The sequence below is a fragment of the Callorhinchus milii genome, unplaced genomic scaffold (genome assembly GCF_018977255.1).
Source record: "Callorhinchus milii isolate IMCB2004 unplaced genomic scaffold, IMCB_Cmil_1.0 Scaffold16, whole genome shotgun sequence".
NCBI lineage: Eukaryota > Metazoa > Chordata > Chondrichthyes > Chimaeriformes > Callorhinchidae > Callorhinchus > Callorhinchus milii.
In genome coordinates, this window is record NW_024704757.1 from 8,582,757 (window position 1) to 8,604,609 (window position 21,853).

A 21,853-nucleotide genomic window follows, 5' to 3' on the forward strand; every position below is an offset into this window, starting at 1 on the left:
AAATGAAAACCAACAGAGGCTGGGGAAGTGCTACTTTGTCAGAGATGCTATCCTGTTCATGGTTCTATCTGTCTGTTCAGGTGGACCTTAAAGATTCCATGGCATTATTTGAAAAGAGAGTTTCTCTCTGTCTTGTCCAACCCAGATAAAATTGATCATTCCTTTTTTGTTGTCTTTGAGACATTGCTGTGTGTACCACATTTGCCTACAAGTAGACAGTCTCTACACTTTACAATAAATCCTGCAAAGCTCTTTGAGATGTCATCCCGACATGAAAGGTGCTATATCAAATGGACGAAAATATTATTATTTATTACTTGGCCATAATTGAATGTGGCCTGGGAAGAATAGGAAAGGGAAAAAAATTGAAAGAGAGGGTTTTGTGTCCCCGCGAAAAAAAAAACTACGCAATTATCTTTGGGATCTTCGACCGTTGAACGATTTTGAACAAAATGATTTGAAACTACGTACGATTCCGAAGATCTGTGGTCAGAATATGCTTGGCTGCAATTAACAATTCCTTTCGTAGATGAGCAGTTTCTGAAGGACAGTTCGTCAACAGTTGTAACATTCCTTTTACCATCTGCTGTGAATATTTTCCAACCGACTCCTACAGAAAGGCAGTAAACAAAATATGTACATTTTCAGAACCAATATTTCCATTCAGGAAACTCCCACCCCATCACAATATAAAAATAACTTTGCCAGTCAATCTCCTCAGGAATTTTCCTTCAATTTACTATAAAATCTAAAGCAAAATAAATAGTATTTTTACTATTATTTCAGCATTCTCTGACAAAGAAACTAGATTGATCAATTCAATTTATAATTTAATAATTTCTAACACAATTAGAAAAAGTAAAGCTTTAGTATGTTAAGCCAAAATATATTCATTCTGCCCTACAAAACTCAAAGCACAGTCATTAAAATGGACCTACCTGATAGATTCTTATGATATAGGCAAGAAAGGACAGTGTTTTTATCTGGGCAGCAATGAAGTCAGCATACAGTTCTTTGTTGTAAAGTTTATTTTGCCTGCAAATGTTTTTAGAAATTCAATTTACATGCTAAAAAAATACAGGTTTCTAAATACAAGTGTTTATAATTTAATAAATAAGAAAATAAGACCAAGTAGATAAATACTAAACAACAGAGCTCTTCATAAAGACATAAACATAAATTTTCCAAAGGGTGGGAAATACCACATTGTAAGACAGCTACATTTTTAAAACCAGATTAAATGTTAACAATTTCCAATAGCACTAATTTCTAGAAGAAGTTGTTCCTGGTGCAGAAATGTTTATCCACTCGCAGAAACGGGTACTGCATCAGTCTGCCCAATATCTAGATAATAATAATCCTTGCGTTTGATATAGTGCCTTTTCACGTCTTCAAGACGTCTCAAAGCGCTTCACAGAATATATCGTAGAGTGAATTGACTGTATATATTTTGTGGACGAAATACATCAGCCAATTGCGCACACCAGTGTCCCACAAACAGTCATGGATTGAAGTGACCCATTTATTATTTTATTTGAAGGAATTATTACCCCCGGAAAAGCAATCTGCCGATCGACTAACAACCGGTTCCTACATACTGCTTGGTAAACAGAGGCGTATGGAGTAAGGAATCTTGCCCAAAATTTCACCCTGATGGGAATCGAACCCAGGTTTCTTACTTGCGAAGCGAATGCTCTAACCACTGAGCTACAGGACTCCGCAGGTTTAGATATGGCTAATCAAACAACGTACATAGTTTGTGTAATCAAATTCAGGCTGTATGCTTACCACAAGCCATCTCACACGATTTCCTAAAAGGAGTTACACAATGGATCTGTGTACAGTATGGCATTAATTTAGCAAGGTCTTGTGATGCACTCAATGACAGCTGTGTGTTAAGTGCAGAATACAATGAGTTTGGTCTGTCCTTGCAGTCAGTAAAGTGATGCAGCATCCCAGCACAACGACTAGGAATGTATTGAAACTTGACTGTTCCCTTGATGGTACAACAGATAAATCTACAATCAATTTAGTCTCATCCCTGCAGTTAATCCAATATATAAAGCTTTACATGTAAATCAACTGTAACTGAGCTAAGTGACTTCTTGACCAAACTTGTTTATTCAACCATTATCTACACAATGCAAACAAGATGGTTAGTCATTGGTCATGGTACTACTATTCTGCTACTACTGTGCTACTCTTCAAAAGGTTGAGGTTGAAGAGGGGAGAAGCATAGTTTTAGAGGACAGAGAGAGGAAGAGAGGCACCAGCCCATAGGAATGGAAGGAAAAGTGTCATGGACATAGGAAAGGTAGGAGAGATATAGGACAGGTGGGGGGAGGCAAAACTAAATACTGTTTAGTCAAGAGAAAATAGTATAACCTTTGACCAAAAGTCTCAAAGTCTCCCTTGCTTGCCTTTTATGCAGGGAGCGTTTCGAAGCATTAACAGTGGTGTGGCTTGATGCTGAGTTGGAGAGGGAAGAGAATTGGCCAAAGGCACCGTCTACGTGACCCTATCACCCCCAACCTTGCCCAACTCCACTGGTTTGCCATTACACAGAGGATACAACAACAACTACAACATTCCATACAGTTCAAGATCCTGGTCCTGGTTCAAAATCCTGGTCCTTACCTTCAAAGCCCTCCAAGGTCTTGCTCCCGCTTACCTCTCCGACCTCCTTACTCCCTATCACCCTGTTCGCTCCGTCCGCTCAGCAGGCTCTGGTCTGCTTCACGTCCCCCGCCTCGCTCACCCCACTATTGGCGGGCGGGCCTTCCGCCACTCTGCACCCGCCCTCTGGAACTCCATCCCACAGTCCCTCCATCTCGCCCCCTCCCTCGCTACCTTCAAGACCCACCTCAAGACCCTCCTCTACAACCGTGCTTTCAATCTCCTGCTTCACCCCCTGCCCTCCCGCTCCCCCACCCCGACCCCAGCTCGGGTCCGTAACTCTGTCTGTCCGGCACCTTGGGACGTCCTTCCGACATGAAAGGCGCTATACAAATGTAATTTTGTTGTTGTTGTTAACACGGCCTGTTTAAATTAAATCTGTCCGACCCTTAATTCTACTGAGCCTATAGCACCACCTGCAGGAATACTGCTTACCTTGCTTGAAGTGTAACCTGAAGCATGATCGTGCTCATTATCAAGGGCACAAAATCACCTACAATGCTGTGTATGTTCTGTTTGTACAGCTGAAAGAAAGCAGAATTCTCGTCAGTTTTATGTCGAACTACCAATGTTAAGCATTAATTGTCACTTTCATTTTTTAATGTTCTTAAGTAATCCTATTTGTTTCATTTGCAGAACATTACAGTGCATTGATTCAATACATGCAACACTCATGTAAAGGTCATAGATTCATCATTGCAATTCCCCGTGCACCAAACTCTCAAACCTCAGGTATACCTTCGGGATAAAGGATACCTCCCACACTTACTCACTGCCCACACAGAGGTCGAGGACAAAAAAAAGAACAATGACAAAGACAACAATTATTTGGGGAGGACAAGTTTGCGGGGCTACGGAGAGATTGGGGGAGTGGGATTGATTTGGATAGCTCTTTTCAAAGAGCCGGCACAGACACAGAGGTGATTGTAGTAACAGTGACACTAGGTTATTAGAGAGAGCACAAGGCAGCAACAAGGGGTGGGGGGGGGGGGGGGGGGCAGCAGACAAAGAACACACAAGCGTGATAAATTTAAGAAACAAATCGAAAGAGAGAATACACCACAGAGTCCTTGGGGAGAAGAAAAGAAAATAAGTTCCCACAAGGTATCACATCCTGGCGAAAAAAGTTCTGCAGGCCTCAAAAGTCTTCAGAGAATAAATCTAGAACAATATCAATTGGTCCATTACAAACATTACAATCTCAGCCATCAAGCTGAAACGGGTTTCTCCCACCAATAATAATGAAAGCTGACAGGTACCTGATACATTAATACAACAATAATCGGGAGTTCAGCCAACACCTTCAGTGAGAGGGAGCCTCTGGGAATTATCGTATGCTGAAAGACACAAATATTTCAAAAAACTGAAGGTCTTTCATTGATACAGTCAACTATTGCAGTACTGAAACATAAATAATAATATAAACAAGAGCAGCAGTGTCCACATGAATTCTTTGGGCAAAAGCCACTAACTGTTACAATTAACAATCAGCTTCTTTCCAAGCCTGAAACCTTGTTTTTTTAAAATATATATATATCTATACTAATAAAGATAAAATGTCTGTGTGTCTCTCTGTCTGTCAAGCCAATAACGCAATAACCGATCGACGTAGAGACATGATTTCTGTCACTACTTTGCTGCAGAATATATTAGGATAAATATATCTCTAAAATGGTGTAATTTCCTCTGTCGCCTCCTTGTTGCAGAATACCGTGCATACCTCATATTTTGGGGCTTAATTCAATATTTTTTTAAATATAGCTCATCAACTTCTTCAAAAGGAAAAGCACCATGAATTGCAATGCTAACAAATCTGTCAACAATCTATTCAAGATCTTGTGTGAAACAAACCAGGTATATATGGACAAGTTGATCTCTTTTTGGTCAAAATTATGCTCTAAGTACTGACATTTAATTTGTTCATTTTGGAGCATTATACATTTTTACCCATCTCTCTCCATTTTCTGACTACCAGGTCTCTCATAACAAAAATGTTCGCATTTGATACAGAATCTCATGTCACAACATTTTATACAACACACTTTTGAAATATGTGATAGCCAATAATTCTCCAGATAAAAGTGGTCGTTGTTTGTGAAACGTTGCTGTGCACAAACTGATTTCCATGTCTGCAATTAGCAATTCCAAATAAAAAGCTCCCTTAATTTTAAAAACTATTGCTAAACAGTACAGAATTCCATAGTAAACTGCAATTTAGATTTATACGAAGGTTTGAACACAAACCCGTTTATGTAGTATCACAATACTGGTCCCTGGACTCCAGAGTTTTACAAAATAATTTTAAAAGAGGAACTAATGACGAAGATCAAATGACTTATTAACCATGCCGTCAGATCAAAAAATGTTTTGGTCACTAATATGAGGGATATCATTGCTATGCAACTGAATACTGTTACCAGTCACTTTCAAGTAATCGAAAATGGTATAAAAGTTAGATGAAAGCAACAATCTCACTGTGTACTTCAATTCAACCTCAGAAGAGAACCTCAAATCCACCAGACCATTCTTGAGTCCTCAGAGAATGAATTCCTGCAAACTTATGAGCAACCTGGGTTAAAATTGCACAACACCTTGTCATACTGGACTCTTACAGTGAGAAGTGGGGAGACTTTTAACCCACCAGTCTAGGCTATGTTTCAGTTCCCTGATGTGAAAAGCCACCATCCATACATTACATTTCCGTGCTTCAACTTACAGTTCTTGATTCACTGTCCCCTCGCTCTGGATTGGTTTTAACTACAACCTGAGTGACCATGCCAACCATCTCTGGGGAAGGAATAGTGTTCTCCGGGATCACCTGGGGGCTCTCAAAGTATCGGGTCTACAAGAAACCAAACAAAAATGCATTAATTTCAAAACAAATGGAAGGGATAATCTTATAGAAGGATTAATCCTCAACACAAAACATACCACAACTTTAATGAGGTCTTTGTAAATCTGTTTCACAAAATCAAGAAAGTGGTGAATCTGTAAACAAACCAAAAATGTATGAGTAAAGTAATGCCATTTTTACAGCAGACATCATTTGAAATGCCACCACAAAAATCAAGGCTTTCTACTCCAAAAATCTTTCTATTCCAAAAATCAAGGCTAAAGGTCTTAAACTAGATTTTTTTTACATCTCATTTTGCTCATAAAATCTGAATAGTCTCCACTGAACAGTTATTGCAATAAATCAAAAATACTGCATAAACTAGTTTATTCCTGACATCCGTTTCGCCCACAAAATATAGTCAATTCATTTTACAGTATATTCTGTGAAGCGCTGAGACGTCTTGAAGATGTGATAAGGCACTATATCAAATGCAAGGATTATTATTATTATCCTACATTTTCATAATGTTTAGACTATGAGGCTACTTACTTCTTGTGTAATCGGTGGTCTGAACTGTTTATGTAATTCAATGATGATCCGCAGACATATTAGCACATTCTCTTCATTCTCAACCTGAAACAAGTTAATAGCTTAAATGTAACATCACATCAATCACTTACCATTGGTACTGACTAAAACTAACACTTCGGAGGCATAAAAAAATTCATGCTCCTAGTCTTAACACTCCTGTTTGAAAATGTAAGATCGTACAGAAATGTGAAAAATTCAATCATAAATTGGCCCTTTTTAAGAATTTTAACAGTTCTTTGAAAAGCACTGAAGAAAACTGGCTTCCAAATTGAGACTTAATTTAAGAATTTTCCACAAATTTTGCAGTCTCAAATTTAAAAAAATAATTTTAAGGCCACAGTTCTTAATTCCATGACAATGAATTCTTAATTAGTCACATTTCCACACACTTTCCAAATTTTAGTATTGTTTAGTTTGGGCAAAGCCAAAGGTTTTCGTGATTATTCGTAATTATTTCTTTGTTATATTTTTTTCATTCAGATCAGTCAAGATTTCAGTATAGATTTATATTGCAGAGGGAATAACAGATCCACCAATAGTAACAACTTTGGATATCCAAAGTTGTGAATTTGAACACACAAAGTGGAAAGATTATGACTAACCAGCTGTCAATAATAGCGGTGATTAGAAATTCTCTTTAATTACAGACATTAATTTAATGCTGCAGGCAAAGATTTAAAAACACAAAATAGAAAAGAACATGACGACTGCATACCTCCAAAACATACTGAAACTTACCTCTAAAAATCGAAACATCAGAGATAGAATATTCTTTGTGTGAGAACGCAAATGCTCATTTGTTGGAATTCTATGGATGATCTCAAGAACAAGCTTCCGAACTTGCTGCAAATAGTTTTTTTTAAAAGATTGGATCAGTAGATTTATCAAAATGCTAGTGCTGTTACACAGTACAATAAAGAGCCATTCACAGAAATCATAAATATTACAGCAAGTCCTTGCACTACAATTTTTTTTACATGCAAATGGCAAATATACAAAAGCTCTGATAAAATTATGTGACAATATCAGAGGATCCAGTTCAAGATCCTGGGCCTCACCTACAAAGCCGTCCATGGCCTCGCCCTACCCTACCTTTGCGACCTCCTAACCCCCTACCAACCTGCCTGTTCCCACCGCTCCCACCGGCCTGCTCCACGTCCCTCGCCCCACCCCCGCCTTCAGCCTCTCTGCCCCCAACCTCTGGAATTCCATCCCCCAATCACTCCGCCTCGTCCCCTCCTTAGCCTCCTTCAAGTCCCACCTCAAGACCCTCCTCTTCGACCATGCCATCGGCCACCCCTCTTCCCTTCCCTTCTCTCCCCCCCGACCCCAGCTCGGGTCTGAAATGCTGTACACTGTCCAGCGCCTTGGGACGTCCTCCCGATGTGAAAGGCGCTATACACGTGTAATTTTGTTGTTGTTGTTGTTTTGTAGCTCTGCCTTTCCCTTCGTTGCTGGTTGTTCTGGCCCACGCTGGACTGGTGTGTATTATCATCTGAACCAGCAGGGAGCACTAAACCTCTGTGTTCTTCGGGAAACATCTTTACAAGGAAATTGCGAAGGGGAAAAATCCACTTCTGAAACACAATCGAGAAAGCTCTTTATTGATTTTTCTCACCTTTTCAGGTTCCAACGCTTCCCTCATCTGCTCACTTTTCTTAAGCGATCTTTTCCACATGTTAAGACATCTAAGCCACACATCGTGATGTCGAATACATCGTCTACTCCGATACTCTAACGCAGGGCTGAGGGAGCTCCACGCTCCAATACATTGTTGGAGGTGCTGTCCTTCAGATGAGATGTTAAACTGAGGCTGGTCAGATGGACGTAACAATCCCAAGGCACTATTCAAAAAGAGAAGGGAGTTTCTTCTGGTGTCCTGGTCAACCCTACCACCAGAATAAACTCTCTCATTCACTTCATGGCGGTTTGAGGAGATTGTTGGGCAAAAATTGGCTGTCACACTAGCTTACAAAATACACAGTTGTTGCACTTTTCAGTAAATCTTGCGAAGCGCTTTGAGGTGTTCTTTCAATGCAAAAGATACTGTATCAAATGTAAGTATTATCATTATAGGAGGAGTCAATTCACTTTACAGTATGTTCTGTGAAGCACTTTGAGACATGTTGAAGACATAATAAGGCTCTATATCAAATGCAAGGGTTATTATTATTATTATTAGGCAGGGTAGAGTGGGCATTCTGCAAGGAATACATCAAATGAGTAGAAGAGTGTTTTGGAAACTCTCGTGATCATGAACAAGTGATCTGATCTGAGGGGAGAAAAGAGGAAATGATTCTGAGGATTCATTTCCATTTTGAAATCTTGTAAATGTTACTTTGTCACTGGAGGAGGGGTCTCCCATGTCGTTTGGGGAAGAAAAGTGTGGGTGAGGGTTTGGCTACACAGCTTAACCAGGAGGCTGCGACATTTGACAGATTGGAAATTACGGTAGAAGGAAGAGTGTGTGTGGCATCAGCTTGTATATTGGGCAAGGAGAGCGTGATAGAGCAGTGACACCTCCACACGCAGACAGACGATGGATCCTCAGTGCATTGGAGCCTTGCTTCTTCTCGCGATCGGCTTAAATCAAGCAAGTGCATCAGGTGAGGACAACTCTGAACCCCCTTCTCTCATTATTCACCAAGCCAAGACACTTCCCAAGAGTCCTGTAATAAAGTGGCAGTGCTCAACAGGAGCAAAAGCATCCTGGCAAGCTCATCCATCTGGTAAATTTGCAGTCTTTTGTGGTTTATCTGATTCTTCTGAAAAAGTAGGAGAGAAACGGACAGATTGATTGACAGTAATTAGGGCCATTGCTTTTATTTTTCAAAGAATCTTACTTGCACAGAAGAAGGCCGTTCAGCCCACCCTGCCTGCTCTCATTTAAGGGGAGTGTGTGGAGTGGACTTCACGCACTTTTATTTTGCCTTTTTCTGTCCAGGTACCTGTGTGTAGACAAACATGCAGTGGAAACAACAACACAACAAAATTACATTTGTATAGCGCCTTTCATGTCAAGAGGATGTTGTTATAATGTGGTAGTTGGGTTCCTTTTGTTGAAAAATAGAAGTTGGGTTTTTTTTAACAATAAAAGCACGGTCACTGATCATTGTCAACCTGTCCATTTCTCTCCTATATTTTCAAAGGAATTAAAAATGAAATATAAAAGTTAATTGGGTGCTTATAAGCAAACTAGGGTTCCAAGGGGCACCTTATAACAGCACTTTACTGTATTTACAGCGAATCGGTTGAATTATTTCCTGAAGGTTACTACAGATGGCCCCATCACCAGTGGAGCCCAGGCTACAATCAGCGCCAGGCTGATGGTAAGGAACGGGAGCCAGATGCATCCAGCTCAACCCAACGCTTTCCACTTCCACTGGAAACTGCAGCACACTCTTTCCATTAAGTGGCGATCAGAAGATAGTTCTTCCATCAGTGTGCTGGCACCTTTGGCAAACATCTACGACCTTCAGGTTTGGGTGACACATGCGGATTGCTGGATATGCCTACCAGTGGCAATTGGCTTTGCCACGCTTCATGTCACAGGTTAGAATTTTATTGTTTTTATGTTAGACATGCCTTCTCCTTCAAGGTCCTATCTGCCTGTCCTCAGATGGGAAGTAAAGATCCCTTAAGACTGTTGGAAAAGAGAACGGAGTTTCTCCTGTTGTACTGGCTGATAATCCTTCAAATATAAACTGGTCATTCATTTTATAACATGCCCTGTTCTAACATGTAGTCTGTGGTTATGGACTCAAACCTTCACTTTATAACAAGGGTCGGCCTGGAATTGTCAGCATTCCTCTGTAGTAAAAGAAGAAGCACCAGAACTGTGCAATTTAAAAAAAACTTTTTTGCAAACACCTCTGTTTATCTAGCAGTAAGCAGGAACACAGTTGTTAGTCGATTGGCGGATCGCATTCTGGGGGTAATAATCCCTCCATTAAAAAAATATTGTCACTCAATCCACGACTGTTTGCGGGGCATTGCTGTGTGTAATTGGTTGTTGCATTTCGCACACAAAATACATAGTCGATGCCCTTTACAATATATTCTGTGAAGCGCTTTGAATCGTATCAACGACATGATAAAGCACTATATCAAATGCAAGGATTATTATTATCATTACTTACGTCAGCGCTCGGGACTTAACTCCTGAATACCATCTTCCTGTTTCATCATAGAGGTTTTATTGAAACTAGGAAGTAAAGCGCACAAACCTTTAAAGTTTATCATTTATAATCATTTCTAATCCTCTAAATCCCTCTCCAGAATGGATGGCATACAATTCCACAATTATTAATTTGGAGGAAGTGTTTCCTTCCTCTCCCAAAAAACAACTTTTCCCGTGTTTAACCAATAACCATTATTTGTGGTCTCTGTAGCTCAGCTCCTCACATAGTAAAACTTATTGAGGAGCTCAGTTCCCTATTTGTAGGGTCTTATGAATAAATCCGTTTTATTGGTACAATCTTACTCAGCAGACGTTGCTACTTTGCTGTTTTTCAGGAAGTTCCTTATGTTATTGGCCCTCATAACATAACATAGAATACTTTGCTTATATTTTTGCTCTCTTCTAATGGAGAAGCATTTACTATCTTTTAAAGGGACTGCAAGTGGGATAAGGGAGAACTCGTGAATCCAGATAGTTTCCTTCTCGCTTGTGACAGATTAGCTCAAGTCATTTGTTGTTAATATTGTGGTTATATCATCACCACTGTCCTCTCATAGATTTGAAGTAGTTGTGTGCATTCATTTTTTTTTGTCACAGTTAAAGAGCAGAACAAGTTCAGCACAAGTGTTTTGTTAATACTGCAGTACCAGTAAGCTGGGTGAAATATCTTGGTGGCAAAAACATTGAAATGACAGAATTGGAAATCATTCCATCCATCGAGTCTATGATAGTACAGGCTCTTCACTGGAACCAGCTACTCTCGCTATTCTGGCTATTCTAGTCCCAATTTCCTGCTCTTGCCTTGTACACTTTTATATTGTTCCTCTTGAAATACTTAAATTCAATTTAAAGTATCTCATTGTATTCACTTCAGTAATAATAATAATCCTTGAATTTCATATAGAGCCTTATTATGTCTTCAAGATGTCTCCAGTTGCTTCACAGTATATTCTGTGGCTGTGTGTGTTTTGGGGTGAAACGCGGCAGCAAATTGCACACAGCAGTGTCCTACAAACAGTTGTGGTTTCAGTGATCACATTTCTCTTTCTTTCTTTCTTTCTTTCTTTCTTTCTTTCTTTCTTTCTTTCTTTCTTTCTTTCTTTCTTTCTTTCTTTCTTTCTTTCTTTCTTTCTTTCTTTCTTTCTTTCTTTCTTTCTTTCTTTCTTTCTTTCCTCTTCTTTTCTTTCTTTCTTTCTTTCTTTCTTTCTTTCTTTCTTTCTTTCTTTCTTTCTTGTATTTATTTATTTGAAGAGATTATTCCGTGAGCTAATAATGCTCTCCTTGAAAATAACCATCTTCTAACCTCCTCTTTGACTCTTCCAGGGACAATCTTGAGGTTCTGCCAACATTATGTTTTTTTTTGGGGGGGGAACAGTCAGTCAATCAGTCTTACGTCAATGCGAAGATGGTCGTCAGGTTATAATAATAAAATAATAATCCTTGCAAGGACGTCATGGAGACGTCTCAAAGCTCTTCACAGAATATACTGAGTGGTAAATGGATGCAATATGCAATTTCAAGCCTTGCTCTGTTTCTCACTGTAGACTCTGTGGTGGGACATGTTTCATTGATGCAGTCAAATAGTAGCATTGACCCTGAGGCTGGAAGTTATCAACTGGCTACCAACACCTCAACCAAGATCTCCTTCATTCTTTATGATCCCAGTAATTACTTCAGCACAGCTTCATTCCTCTACATTTGGAGATTTGGAGATGGGTAAGTACTTCAGTAACAAATTAACTACACTAATAGAAATTTACAACCCACTTTGAGGTGGCAGGAAATCACACTGAGGCGACCCAATCTAATGAAAAATCAATAGGACACCAGAGTGGTGGGATCCATTTTCCAATGCTTGCTATAACTTTCTGATCTCAGTGTCAACTTGGATGTGTTGTCAATGCCCTCACCTCTGGGTCAGAAGGCTGTCAAGCTCCACATTAGGGTTTTGAACTCATAGTTCAGGCAGGGTGACACTTCAGTAACAGCAATTCTCGAACAGCGTTGTCAGGTTGTTAAACCGAAGTCCTCAAAGATTCCACTATTCAAAGTGAGAAGGAAGTTTCTCCCCATGTCCTGGTCCACGATCCTTCAGATAAATGCGTCGTTCACTTCATGTCTATTTATGGAACGTTGCTGTAAGTATATGTTACTGTGTGTGTTCAGAAATAGTCATTTCACTTTACAGAATTCTTTTTAAAAATTGGCTAGCCAAGTGTCTGACACGCATGGAAACCCACCCATCACCATGTTTAAGAGAACAAACGTACTGAGAGTTCCACATATGTATGCCACCAACACATGGAAATTTCCCTGCGTCTGGAATGGGATGTGTACTCTCTCCCCTGGAGGGACGGATCCCACTAATCCCGGAGCATAATTCTTTGTGAAGCACTTTGAGATGTGTCAGTGTTATAGGCGTACCAAATGCGTCAATTATTATTGCATGTATTAACTTCTTTGTGACGGGGTGGGAGGGGGTAAGTAGAGGTCAGATGTTTCCTCATGGGGACGGCGCCTAGTTTCCTGCATTGCTCATTGGGAGATTTCCAGTGACCAACGCACAGCAACATTGGCCAATACTGCAGCAACAACAACAACAACTTGCATTTACATAGTGCCCTTCACGCCAGACAGCATCCCGGAGCACTTGCAAGTATCGTGTTCACATCCCTGGGTCACAGTCCAACAAAATTGCAGTCCTGATGCAGTTTTAGGCAAAGCGTTTGAAATGACGTAATTTTAAACCAAGCTAGGAATTAAACAGCCCTTTTTTGAGATCACTGAAATAATCAGTACACAGCAGTGGAGTAGAGGACACACATTTCCTGATGGCAACGGCGCCCAGTTTCCTCCATTGCTCATTAGTCATTAGGACTTTCTAGTGACCAACGCAATGCAGAGACTGTATCTGTATAGAATGTTACTACACAGAAAAAGGACACGAGATGCATCAAGCATGATTTTTCAACACATAAGTCACCTAATCTATTCCCACTCTCTTGTTCCCTCCCTCATAAACAGACAACAAAATAACAAATATGCAATAATTAGGAGACTTATTGGCTGGTTCCAACTTCTTAACGAGTGTTATCCTTCAAATCAACTTGTACCCACGGCTTTGCAGAAATCCAGTGGATTTTGCTTGGAAGTTTATCAGTGCAAAGGTTAGGTTTCTTTATGAGAACGTATCTGTTATTTTCTGTCCCTGTATTGTATCGTATTGTTTTGCACAGGAGTAAAATGGTCACAAACGAATCCTATGTATCATATATCTTTCACACCCGCGGGGTTTACCACCTGAGAGTTGAAGTTCTTGCTCATCTGAATGCTTTCCAGCGAAAAAATGGAGTCTACACAGCCACACTGAATCTACTAGGTAACCAGTTTCTCTCAGCACTTACATTATGTCACAGGTTACAACAACAACAACAACAAAATTACATTTGTAAAACGCCTTTCACGTCGGGAGGACGTGCCAAGGTTCTGAACAGTCAGGGATCAGGACCCGAGTGTGGGGGGGCAGGGTTGGGATGGAATTCAAGCCTGAACAACCCACTAAGTGAAGAAATCTATTCTAACCTCACCACCAATCCTTCTGCTTGCAATCCTAAGACTGTGTCCCCTTGTCACCGATCTCCTAATCAGTCGTTTTTCCCCTTCCATCTCATCACGTTAAAGATCTCTACCATATCATACGGAACTGTAATGACTTGTGAAGTGCTTTGAGATGGTTTGATGTGAGAAGGAGTTATGTCAGACAAGCCCTACCTCCGGAGCAAAGATTAGCACATTAGCAAAGATTTGGTTTCCCAATCGACACTCAAACCCAGAGATGTTCATTGCTCCAATATGAACACAGTTGAGTTGAAGTTTGCACATAATTCCTGTTCCTGCAAGATTTGGAGACAGAGCAATAGATACGGTTCATTCTCCTAATACTAACTTGTTCTGTAGACCCAGTCCGAGCAATTGAGATCACCAGTAACCAAGACAACCGGGTCGACCATAGAATGGACTTTTTGTTGTATATCAACGGCAGGTAAGAGATTTTAGATTTGTTCTTGATAAATTACAGTTCCCAAGAACTCATTCTGTTCCATTTCATTCATATGAGGAATGTTGATGCAGATTCGCTCCAAATTCTCAATCAATGTGAAATAATCATCCTGCTCACACTGGAAGGAAAGAGGTTGTCACTGGATTTTTCCAATGTCCTGCTCAGCAGCCTTTCCAGCTCAACTCTCCGCAAGCTATAGATCAACCAAACCTCTGCAGCCTATAATTGCTTTTGTACCAAGCTCAGAAGCCCACCATCACTTATTGCCAGTTTCCAGTGGCTCTCTATTCAACAGGGTATTGACTTTAACATCCTTATCCAAACTTTCAAATGCCTCCGTGCCCAATCTGTTATCTCCTGTGGTCCTATTCTCTTGTCCGCTCCCTGTCAACTCTGGCAAGCAATGGCAAGCGATGACCTTGACCCTTCTCTCTGAAACTCTCTCTCTATATCCCTGTGCTCTGCATCCATCTGGTTTCAAAACCCTTCTAAAAGCTTTCCTTCTTGACTACGCTTTTGGTCAGCTCCTCCCGGGTTTCTTAAATTTCCTTGGGCTTCTGTGAAACTGACTCTTATCAACAATTAAACTTTGTTACCAGGTACAGACCCTGTGTGCAGTGGCAAATAAACATTGCCTGCTGTCAAATGCTGCTTTTCTATGTTTTATAAGATTACCCTCCAGAGCTGCGGTTATATAACAGATTAAACTGGAGCAGTGAGTGCGACTGTAAAAGCATTTTAAGACAAGCAACATCCCACCATTTTCAGTTAGTGTTATTTCAGTACATTTGGGAAGTTCTAGTGTAAAGGGTTAGCCTCCCAGAGTGTCAGGTTTCTTTCACTGTTACATTGCATTGGAACCAAGCGTGGAATAAAAGTGGAAATAACATTATGGGATATAGTGCATAGGTAGTTTGGGGACAAATGTGCATGCGACCGGCAGGAGGATGGAAGGCAAACTATATTAACTTTGGGCTTTTTTTGTCTAGCATTTCTTCCGTTCTTCTGTTAAAGTGGGACATTTAATTTAGGAAACCTAGCATGCCCTCCTGTCACAGTCCACAAAAGCCTGGATTGATATGGGGATCACCTCAACAACTTTCGTACGCTGAGAGAAATCTCACCCTGAACCCTAAAGCCGATCAAGCAAAAATCCAAAACTTTCTTCTACTGGGCCTTCCTTCCATACTCTATCCTCCACAACCTGTTCATCTTTTCAGCACATCAAGCCCCAGCTAGTTTGGCACCAACAGTAGCCCCAACGTACACTCTTGGGTCCCCAAGCCTCTTGCCAACCTGCACCTAATACTCTTGAGAATCGGATAAGTAGGATGCATCCCTCTAGAAAGAGTGTGCGTTCCATCCGAACAATTTTTGCCCACAAAGTGTACAGTCAATTCACTTTACAGTATATTCTGTAAAGCGCTTTGAGATGTCACAAAGACGTGATAAGGTGCTATATCAAATGGTGGATTATTCAACTTTCTTCAGTTGAACGTCAACAAGATCGAGCCTCTCCTGATTGATGTCCATCAGTGCCTCCTCACCTCAGGCGCTGACAGCATCACAATCCAAGGATGCACACTCCACCGTGCTAAGCCAGTGGGGAACCTTGGGATCTTGTTTGACCCTCAACTATCCTTTCTACCCTACATCCGTGCCATGATCCGCTCTGCCTTCCCCCACCTCTGCAACATCGCCCGGCTCCACCACTGTCTCACACCGCAGACCACTGAAACCCACGTAGATACATTCCTTACATCGAGGCTTGACTGCAAATTCCTTATTTGTCGACCTCCCCAACTCCTCCCTCCATCGGCTGCAGATCATCCAGAACTCCTGCAGCCCATGTTCACTCCCACACAGCAAAGTACTCTAATTCCAATTCATAGAATCATAGAATTATACAGCACAGAAGAAGGCCATTTGGCCCATCTTGTCTGTGTCGGCTCTTTGAAAAGAGCTATCCAAATCAATCCCAATTCCCCGTGCTCTCCCCGCAGCCCTGCAAACTTATTCTCCCCAAATAATTATCTACTTCTCTCTCAAAAGTTGTTATCGAATCGGCTTCCACCACCTTTTCAGGCAATGCATTCCAGATCCGAACAACTCGCTGTGTGAAAATATTTCTCCTCACCTCTCCTGTTTCTTTTAACAACTATTTTAAGTCAGCGTCCTCGGGTTACCGACCCTCCCACCAATGGAAATAGTTTCTCCTATCGAATCCCCTCATAAATTTAAAAACTTCTATTAAGTCTCCTCTTAACCTTCTCTGCTCCAAGGAGAATAATCCTGGCTTCTCTCGCCTCTCCTGATAACTGAAGTCTCTCATTCCTGGTACCATCCTGGTAAATCTCCTTTGCACCCTCTCCAATACCTTGACATCCTTCCTAAAATGTGATGCCCAGAACTGAACACAGTCTCTAGCTGAAACTGAGTGTTTTATAAAAGTTCATCATAACTTCCCGACTTTTGTATTCTATGTCTCTGTTTATAAAGCCTAGTATCCCATGTGCTTTTTGAACAGTGGCTGGGAGCAAAATTCCCAGCCCTTTCCTTTCCCCAGCTCGTTTTATACGCTTCCTCTTCCAACATTTATCCAGTTCCGTTTCAAGTGCCTTGAGAAGTATTGGTTCAGTTCAGTTATGATAAGCAATGGAATATGAGCCTGTGATGTCCTGTGGCTTGTTTGCAGCCCGCCGCTGAGCCTGTGCTGGTTGATCTCTCCGGACTGCATCCCAGACCCTGGACATGAGTGTCACTCAGTGTCGCTAAAGAGGACATCACACTACAATCTCAGCTACACCTCGAGTGAACCGGGCCCTTACACTCTCAGCGTCCGAGCCCAGAATGACATCAGCGCCTTTCACACATGCTATACAGTAAACACTTGGCAAACAGGTGAGTGAGGGAGAGATTCCCCATGAGTCTGCGTGACATACTTCCTGAATGAAGGAATCTTGTTTAAAATCGCAATTGATTAGACCCAAAGTTTGCTTAACGTGGTCAAAAATGATCTAAAACCAAACAACAACAAATTACATGTGTAATGGTGCCTTTCACTTCAGGAGGTCACCCCAAGGCGCTGGAACAATGGGGCAAAAAAGAAAGTTAGCGCAACTAACAACTGTTTCTCTGACACATTCTTTCCCCTGATTCATCCATGGCATTTCAGAAGCTTCCCCTCTCCCTGACCACTAAGCTTATACGGTAGTATAAATTCCCATGTGCCACCATATCAAAAGGGCTTTAACTTAGCTGAGTTGGTAGCATACAAAGTTTAAGCTCCAGGTCAGTATTTGACCCCAGTCAGGCTGACTCTCCAGTGCAGTACTGGAGATGTGCTGCGTTATTAGAAACTGCTGTATTTTCGGGTAAGATGTTAAACTGTTTGCATATTCAGGTGAATGTTAAAAATCCCATCTCACTATTCGAATAGATAAGGGTGCTTCTCCCGGTGTCTTGGCCAATAATCCAGCAAAAAATTGGTTCATGGCTTGCATGGCTGTTCCTGTATACAAATTGGCTGTTGTGTTTGTGTACAAAATACAGTAACTATGCTTAACAGCAATCACTTGTGAAGTGCTTTGAGTTGTTTCGATGTTAAAAATAATTCTTATCATAAAAGTTTCACTAAAATCTAAATCACTTGTACACAAAAGGTCCCTCAAGTTGATTTGTCTGCAAGTTTTGTTTTTTCTTCAGTAAACTTAACTCAGGCACGAGGAACAGATGCCAACCAATTCAGGGAAGTTGTGCAAGTGTTGAGCAATACTGGAGCCCCTTGTGACTGAATAAGATCCTTCCTCTCTTGGCTGTACATTTCTTACAGTTAGAAGTCATAGCGCTCCAGGGTTTAAGTTCAATGGTCCGAGAGAATATTAGGAGGGGAGTACAATACAAATACAATACAATTCACATCTATTTTTCATATCGGGAAAACATCTCAAAGCGCTTCCCAATGTGTACTTTTACGGGTAACTGCCATCAAGTGTAGTGACTGTGCAGCGAATAACTTGGGATAATAATAACCTAGAACAGGGATAATGGAGCTTTAGATAAAACACGGTGTCCCTGGAGTTTTGAAGGAGTGAGAGGAAGCAAGGCACAGAGAGTTTGGAAGTGAGCGAGTTCAGATAAGTCCATCCTTTGTAGAAGATAAAATTAGTTACCCACATCCTTTGTCCAGACAAAGAGTTCAAGTGGCAAAAATGAAGGTACAGTTAGAAGGACAGACATACTTCTTGGGGAGAGGGGAGGTTGGCATTGCTTATTTTATGGATCTCAAGGCTGAACGGTCCCAACGGAATATAAAGCCAAAACCTTTCAGTCCCCAATCCAGTGGTCAACTTGTTGATCTTACCCAGGGAGAACCATCTCCTCGATCTCCTGAGAGAAGTGTGTGATTAAATGTGTCCTGCAGTAAGTATATGTGTCCTGCAGTACACAGCCAACTTCCAGTCTCTACCATTGGACAGACAACAACAGATACATTCTTGAAACAAACTAAAGAATCAAAACAATGTCCCTGTTTTGAATCCATATGTGTCAGTGTTTTTTTACAAGGATTACAGAGCCTCAGGGAGTCCATGCAAATTATGCTCATTTACAAAAGGAATCCGATCAAAACGGCTGCTTCTCACGCACTGCCGCAGAGCAGAAAAAGTAGAGCATTTCCCGAGAGTCGGGAGACAAGTGGAGAATGGATGAGAAGAAGGAGGTTCCTAATGGGGGGGCGGGAGGTGGGGTGTGGGGTGGGGGGAGGTTTTGCATGTTGCAGGCTCACATTAGGCCATGTCAGGCAGTGGTTAAAGCACTCACCTCGCAAGCGAGAGGCCCTGCGTTCGTTTCCCTGCAGGGCAAATTTCCTTTCTCCACACGCCTCTGTTTATCTAGCAGCAAGTAGGAACCAGGTTGTTAGTCGATTGGCGGATTCCTTTTCCGGGGATAATAATCCCTTCAAAAAATAAACGTTAACAATTTGGTCACTCAATCTACAACTGCTTTTGAGACACTGCTGTGTGCAATTGGCTGTTGCATTTCGCCCACAAAATATATAGTCAATTCACTTTACAGTATATTCTGTGAAGCGCTTTGGGACGTCTCAACGATGTGATAAGGCGCTATATTAAGTGCAAGGATTATTATTATGATGTCTACAGTGTAAATAGTAACCCTTGCCTTTGATATAACGCCATATCACGTCTTTGAGACATCTAAAAGCACTTCACAGTGTTTTGTGGGTGAAACGCGGCAGCCAATTGTGCACAACACTGTCCCACAAACAGTCAGGTAAGAGAGCGCGAGCAAGGCAGAGGGATGGAGGGAGGAGGGAAAGGCGTGAGAGAGAGGGTCTTGTGACAATCTTTGGACTTGTACCCAATACAACTCTAAAAATGGAATATGTGTCATATTTATAGGCAGCGAGTTTCTCCCTCCTCTGCCCATTGGAGTCGCAAGTTGTCTGATTTTTACCCTTTTTCCCTCAACTAGGTGTCCACCAAGTCTGGTTCATCATCCCATGCATCGCTCTCTTAACTCTGATTCTAATTTTCATACTTTCCGTCACCATCAGAAACAGCTCGGGACAGAAGGACCTCGTGGAGGTGAGTTCACTTTGCAGATACCATCAAAGAGGCTGCTGCTCACAACCGATTGACAGTGCGTCACTCTCAGTAATATTATTATATAGTAGTATTAATATTACTTCAAATAAATATTTTGTAAGCAAATTCGGCAGTCAATTTGCACACAGCAATGTCTCATATAATAATAATAATAATAATCCTTGCATTTGATATAGCGCTTTTCACGTCGGGAGGACGTCCCAAAGCGCTTCACAGAACACACTGTAAAGTGAATTGACTGTATATTTGTGGGCGAACGCGGTAGCCAATTGCGCACAGCAATGTCCCACAAACAGTCGTAGATTGAAAATGACCAATTTATTATTGTTTTTGGTTTTTTTGGAGGGATTATTATTAGGCTCTGTGTGGAGTAAGGAAACTTGCCCAAGGTTTCGCCCTCTGCCGGGAATTGAACTCAGGTCTCTCACTTGCAAAGCGAGTGCTCTAACCACTGAGCTACAGGACTCCATATACAGTCATGAATAACAGTAATAATAATGATAATAACCCTTTGCATTCGATACAGCAGATTGTTAGCCAGGACACCGGGAGAAACTCCCTTCTCTATTTTCAGTAGGTGCGTGGGATTTTTAACATTCACCTGAACAGACGGACAATACTTTGGTATAACATTTCATCTGAAGGCTAGCGCCTTTGACGATGCAACCCTCCCCCAGCACCGCGTTAGACAGTCAGCCTCGACTATATGAGCTCTAAGTCCCCAACGCGGAGTTTGAAACCGCACCCAGCCATCTTACTGAGGAGGCGAGCGGGTTATCGACTGACAACCCACAAAGGGGGGAATAGCAAAATGAGTCCACGGGAGGGCGCCACATCACACAAGACAAGCAGTCGGGACGTTGACGAGTTATTAAGCTCCCAAATAGCCTTTTGTGTTCAGAGCTTTTCATTCCACCTTTGTGCCCTGTGTTCTTCTCGAAAAGGTGGCAGATTTCGATTTCTCTCCAGCCACGACCAAACAGGCGGCAGCAGACCGGGCTCCACCCCGCAGCCGCGATCAACCGTGGTGTTGCTTTCCAACAGCAGACGAAGAAGACGAAGGAGAGAAAGAGGACCAGCCACTCCTGAAGCCCACCCGCCCGGCACCCCCGAATTACACCCACCCGTAGGGCACCCCCGAATTACAGCCACCCGCCCGGCACCCCCCGAATTACACCCACCCGCCCAGGATGTGAACTGCACCCCAAGTCACCTTCACAGCACTGCGTCCTCGACTCTGCCGCTCTTCCCATTCTGCAGCAAACCCTGGCCTTTTATACAAAGTGCAGCACACGCTGGGTCGGCAGCGCTCCGGGACACTATCCCGCCTGAAGGGCGCTATATAAATGCAAGTTGTTGTTGTCACACCCTCCAGCAGTGAGGGCCAATGTCCATAGCCTTGTGAGCCAGAGCCTTACATAGATAGGGCGGCCTTAGCGCTGCACTGCAGTTACTAATTCCCTTCCACAAGCCATTAACTTGTGCAGGGAAACTGTACATTATCTGATCTCTGCTCCTAACCTCGTTAAAGGCACGGTTCAAAATGTACCTCCTTGACCACTGCTTTCAATCATCTTTCTTCTTCCCAACACACTCAGCTTCCAACCCCTAGCGTTCAGGTGTCCATGCAGTATTGTCAAGCACTTTGAAACGTCCTCCCAAGTGAAAGGTGCTGTATAAATGTAAATTGTATTGTATCTTATTCCTAGTTATTACCTTTCGTCTGAACCATAAAAACAGCTGCCCATCACCATGCTTAAGAGTCTGCATTTATGTAGTTTGCATTTTTATGGGATGGAGCATGTTTTCTCTCTTTGGAAAGACATATCCTGCTTGCTTAACTGGAGCACATCAGCAAAGGTTGACAAGATCAACAGCTTGGG

The 21,853-nt window shown here is 41.8% G+C and overlaps 2 protein-coding genes across 2 annotated transcripts in view; one reads left to right on the forward strand and one right to left on the reverse strand.

The window, feature by feature from the left end:
• LOC103178691 (transformation/transcription domain-associated protein) overlaps positions 1-7,781 on the reverse strand; it is a 131,383-nt gene extending 123,602 nt beyond the window's left edge. Inside the window, exons 1-9 of the mRNA XM_042341166.1 lie at positions 7,722-7,781; positions 6,842-6,946; positions 6,062-6,145; positions 5,608-5,664; positions 5,393-5,518; positions 3,936-4,013; positions 3,112-3,200; positions 939-1,035; positions 472-610 (exon numbers count right to left, since the gene is read on the reverse strand). Of these exons, the coding sequence (XP_042197100.1) occupies positions 472-610; positions 939-1,035; positions 3,112-3,200; positions 3,936-4,013; positions 5,393-5,518; positions 5,608-5,664; positions 6,062-6,145; positions 6,842-6,946; positions 7,722-7,781 (835 nt within the window). The remainder of the gene's footprint in view (positions 1-471; positions 611-938; positions 1,036-3,111; positions 3,201-3,935; positions 4,014-5,392; positions 5,519-5,607; positions 5,665-6,061; positions 6,146-6,841; positions 6,947-7,721) is intronic.
• A 597-nt stretch (positions 7,782-8,378) lies between these two features.
• Positions 8,379-21,718, forward strand: tmem130 (transmembrane protein 130). The gene is made up of 8 exons (XM_007893559.2): positions 8,379-8,709; positions 9,347-9,655; positions 11,828-11,999; positions 13,520-13,662; positions 14,241-14,325; positions 17,039-17,244; positions 19,837-19,949; positions 20,915-21,718. The coding sequence occupies exons 1-8, from the start codon at positions 8,643-8,645 to the stop codon at positions 21,098-21,100; spliced, it is 1,281 nt and encodes a 426-aa protein (XP_007891750.2). The 5' UTR covers positions 8,379-8,642; the 3' UTR covers positions 21,101-21,718.
• The last annotated feature ends 135 nt before the right edge of the window (positions 21,719-21,853 follow it).